General features: G+C 56.0%; 1 protein-coding gene across 1 annotated transcript in view; it reads right to left on the minus strand.

The window, feature by feature from the left end:
- Nucleotides 1-1,229: 1,229 nt before the first annotated feature.
- Nucleotides 1,230-4,836, minus strand: part of VOLCADRAFT_86343 (uncharacterized protein) — a gene marked incomplete at both ends in the record, with an annotated part of 18,775 nt that continues 15,168 nt past the window's right edge. Inside the window, 4 exons of the mRNA XM_002946206.1 lie at nt 1,230-1,267; nt 2,715-2,805; nt 3,091-3,231; nt 4,341-4,531. Coding sequence (XP_002946252.1) covers nt 1,230-1,267; nt 2,715-2,805; nt 3,091-3,231; nt 4,341-4,531 — 461 coding nt within the window. The remainder of the gene's footprint in view (nt 1,268-2,714; nt 2,806-3,090; nt 3,232-4,340; nt 4,532-4,836) is intronic.

Consider the following 4,836-nt stretch of genomic DNA (forward strand, 5'->3'; position numbering starts at 1 on the left):
TGTACAGGTTTTACATCTCCCCGCACTCCCTCGCACGCAAACACACACGCACACACATCGACGTACATCTTTTCCCCGCACCGCCCACCCGTTCCTGGCACTATGGTGTGGTCGAGGACCGCAAGTCACCACGTAGCGTCTGCCCATGACAAACATCCTCATCCTCATCCTCATCACCACGGCCGTCACCGCCACGCCCACGCCTGGACGCAAGTCCCAACGGACACAGCTACAGCTGCAGCTTGGCAGCTTGGCAGCTTGGCAGCTTGCAGCTCCATCAGCATGCATCTACTAGATTCTCTCAATGCTGCTGCTACTGCTATTGCTACTGCCGCAACTGCAGCCGCATTTCGCGGACGTTGGGGGGTTAACTCGTAATGCGTGGATGGCCATTCGCATTATAGCACACACACACGCGCGCGCGCACACACACGCACACGTGCAAACACACGCACACGCGCGCGCGTGCATATTCACATGCGGCCCAGTTGAGCAACAGCAGCACATACATACATACACACATGGCGCGGTGTGATGCTATAGGAAAGGCGGCTGCGCGTCCACCTCCTTACAAGGAGGCGTCCTCCTCTCCTCCTCCTTTTCAATCATCACCACCTCCTTAACGGCGATGATTTAGCAACCCGCAACCCGCACCACGCAAAAACAAGAAAATGTGAGCCCACACACATGTAATACGCAAAAGCAACACGCATATACGCATATGCGCATGCACATGCACATGCAGATGCATGCACGTACACATACATATACATATACATATACACACATACATACACACATACATACACACATACACACGCACACGCGTGCAAACCCTGCGTTTCGGGACGATGGGCGTTGCGGCACTAGGCTCCAACCAAGACTGCCACCTTCCCCTTCTGCTTCTTTTCTACAGGCAGCAATCTACGGCTGCTGCTGCTGCTGCTTCTATTTCTTTCCGGGGGGCCTTGTGACAACTTGTCTGGATTCCGAAACACACACGCACGCTCTCCACACGTTCCCCAGCACGCGTGGTGGTCACATAACGTCATGTCAAGTAAGCATTTTCAGCTTTTTGACTTTCCATTGTCCATCTTGTGTCCTTTCTTCCATCACTTAAATGTCTATTAGCACTTCGGAGTTGAATTCACCTCATAGAGCAGTGCAGGTATGAAAGGATCCACCACGACTAATTTACTAATCAACTAACTAACTTACGTGCACTTCCCTCAACCATCCACCTGGACATCGGGACGGGGGGGAAGCACTGCAAGGTACCCGGGGAAAGGCGGGGGAGGGAGAGGGCAAGGCGGGGAAGGAGGGGTGAGGAGAGGGGAGAGCTGAGACAGCAGGAGGCGGTGGTGGGCAAGCGGCGGCTGCGAGGGGGGGGGGGTGTAAGCGGTGAGTTAGTTGCGGACTTCAGGTGAAAGGAAGAACTCGAGTGCGAGTGTGAGCGCGAGTGCGAGTGCGAGTGCGAGTGCGAGTGTGAGTGTGAGCGCGAGTGTGAGCGCGAGTGTGAGCGCGAGTGTGAGTGCGAGTGCGAGTGCGAGTGCGAGTGCGAGTGCGAGTGCGAGTGCGAGTGCGAGTGCGAGTGCGAGTGCGAGTGCGAGTGCGAGTGCGAGTGCGAGTGCGAGTGCGAGTGCGAGTGCGAGTGCGAGTGCGAGTGTGAGTGCGAGTGCGAGTGCGAGTGCGAGTGCGAGTGCGAGTGCGAGTGCGAGTGCGAGTGCGAGTGCGAGTGCGAGTGCGAGTGCGAGTGCGAGTGCGAGTGCGAGTGCGAGTGCGAGTGCGAGTGCGAGTGCGAGTGCGAGTGCGAGTGCGAGTGCGAGTGCGAGTGTGAGCGCGAGTGTGAGCGCGAGTGTGAGTGCGAGTGCGAGTGTGAGCGCGAGTGTGAGCGCGAGTGTGAGCGCGAGTGTGAGTGTGAGCGCGAGTGTGAGCGCGCGTGTGAGTGCGAGTGTGAGCGCGCGTGTGAGCGCGCGTGTGAGCGCGAGTGCGAGTGCGAGTGCAAGTGCAAGTGCGAGTGCGAGTGCGAGTGCGAGTGCGAGCGTGCATGTCGCGTACGGCAGGAAGTTGGGGGACGGACGGCTAGGCACACGGACAGCGACAGCTTAGACAGCCACATCAGCTGGGCAATGCGTGCTGCCGTGTACAGATTGCCGTATACAGACCGCTACGGAGCATATACACATGCACTGTGGGAGAGTGAGACAGAAGGGTCACGGGTTATAGGATGGTTTCGGAGTCGTGAAAGATACGGCAGGTACGGCATCACCTGGCATCCTCCTGTGACCTGCCCTAGCACTTGCTCTGGCCTACCCCACTCACCACATCATAAATGCATTCATGTTATATACACTCATATCATATGCGTGTGTATGAGTTTGTTGTAATATCATAATAATCGCTTATGATCAAATGCTTCGGAACGTTTTGAGGACAAAAAACTTGGCAAAACTTGTATTATCACGGCGAGACAGGAATTGTACCGCGCGGATGTACGGGCGTTCGTTCGTCGTACCCCGCTGGCGCCACGCCGAGGTGCACAGCTCGACTCCCTATCGCGGTAGAGGAGCCCACTCACTCACTCACTCACTCACTCACTCACTCACTCACTCACTCACTCACTCACTCACTCACTCATCACTCACCGTTTCTCGCAAACAATCCGTTATCCGCGTAGTTGCCGGAGGGCTTGTATCGGCAAACAATTACCTTACATCCCCCGGGCCTGAATCGCCCGGGCAGGACTTCGACCTGCTGATCTGCGGTGGCCACACCACACCCCAGAGCCGAACTGGCGCGCCAAACCTGGGGGGTGAAAGCCAGGTTAGGACATAAAGCGGGAACAGTTTGTCATTACAAATTAAGCAAGCGAGGGAGTATAAAGCGAAAATATTACTTTATACTGGAACGAAAGGAAAAATAATCCGAAGCGAAAAATAAAAAATAAATATGTCAATATAAAATTTTACCGAAGAGCAGATTATGAAGGGCAGTCATGTGCATGAGGTTAAGGCACGACGGACGGCAGAGCGTACGACACTCCTCGAGGATTCAGGAGTCCTAACGAGGCTACAATAGGCAAACCCTTACCAGCTGGGAGAAGTGACCGATCCTTCGAGGCCAGTTAACTTCGAACGGTTTCGGCGTTGTGAAGTCGTAGTACTGGACTTCACTGTACCAGCCGTCTACCGCCTCCATGCAGCCGATGTCGGGGGCTGGGTAGGAAATGACCTGGGTGGGCCGCGGGTACGGAGACAGCCACGCAGATAGACAGACAGATGAACAGGGAGACAGACAGACAGAGAGACAGACAGGGCAGAGGGTCAAACACAATTAAGGAGCGGTGTCAGCAGAAGACACGTGCGGGAATGGCAGACGGCTGGATAACGGCTACAACAGCAGCAGTAGCAGCCTTACTGACGCCGCTGCAGCAACACAAAAAAAAGTAGCACAAACGACAACGAAACTAACAGCCGTTGAAACGAAAACAGAGGTTACAGAAACGCCACTAGCAGCACCAGCACCATCACCAGCAGTAGAAGTAATAGTAGGCAGCAGCATCCCAACGCGGCACTTCTCCCGCCATCCCCCCCCCCACACACACACACCCACCCCACCACCACGGGCCTTCATCCACCCCCCCGGCCCCGGACATAAAACCGGCCTACACCTCTCCTCACATCGAGTAGTGTTAGAGGGTAGTGTCCGTGTAATAATAGTTAATCACACGGCAAGGCACAGGGCGGATTCGCTCCGCCAACAAGGCCTGGGCTCTCCTGTCCAAGTAGGCAAAACCCTAAGTTCCCCCTCTCCCCCCTCACTTCCCCCTCTTCCGACTCGGGGGGCTCACTCCGAGAATCTTATAATACTCGTTGCTTGGGAGGCCGTAACGACCTCTGTCTCCCGGCCGTGAAGGGTCCCTTGGTCCCCACCCGGCATGTGGCTGGTTGGTCCAACCCCGGTTCGACCAGCGGTGTCTGTTCGGCTAGGGCGTGAACCCCCAATGAGTGACCACGTCCCCTTTCAATAACCTAGGGGCACACTTCACGAATTCCAAAACGCGTCCGTTCGTGAAACATTCGTGGGTCATCCTCAGTCGATTTACGTCTAGTCTAGCAAGCAGTGACCTGCCGCCGTCGCCAGTGGCCGAATTATCCTCTAATACAGACACACACACACACACACACACACACACACACATAAACACATCCCACACCCCACACCCCACACTCCACACTCCACACTCCACACTCCACACCCCACACTCCACACCCCACACTCCACACTCCACACCCCACACTCCACACCCCACACTCCACACTCCACACACTGGGTCCCACCTGCATGAGGTTCTCCCCAAACGCCTGATTAACGGAATGGTCGAGGGCGCAGCCGCGGGCTGCCAGTTCATCCGCGTAATCCTGTGCTCCCTGAGCCAGGCTGGAGCTCCACTGCAGCGGGGGCGCTCGGTGGACGTACCGGTAGAAGTTCGTGCTGTCGAGGGTGCCCTGGACGTCGGGGCAGTTGGTGCCTGTGTACGACGGTAGTTACACGGAAGGATGTACGGCAAAATCGGAAAAGGGCCGGGGTACGACAATTCCAGATCAGCAGGGGCTCTGTCGCCCCCCCTTGTCTTTAATGAGGGTTTTAGGGTTTATGCTTTCAGGGCTGGGGAGTTGCAGGAAAAGTGGGAGAGGGATAGGGAGGGGTGAAGGGGGGAGGCGGGAGGGTTTTGAGGGGGAAGAGTTGAGGGGAAGGGGGGGATTGTACTGAACACTTTTGGCTGGGGTCCAAAGGAGATCCAGATATGATCAGGTATGTTGTCGTATTCTGTAC

Source organism: Volvox carteri (genome assembly GCF_000143455.1).
Source record: "Volvox carteri f. nagariensis unplaced genomic scaffold VOLCAscaffold_1, whole genome shotgun sequence".
NCBI lineage: Eukaryota > Viridiplantae > Chlorophyta > Chlorophyceae > Chlamydomonadales > Volvocaceae > Volvox > Volvox carteri.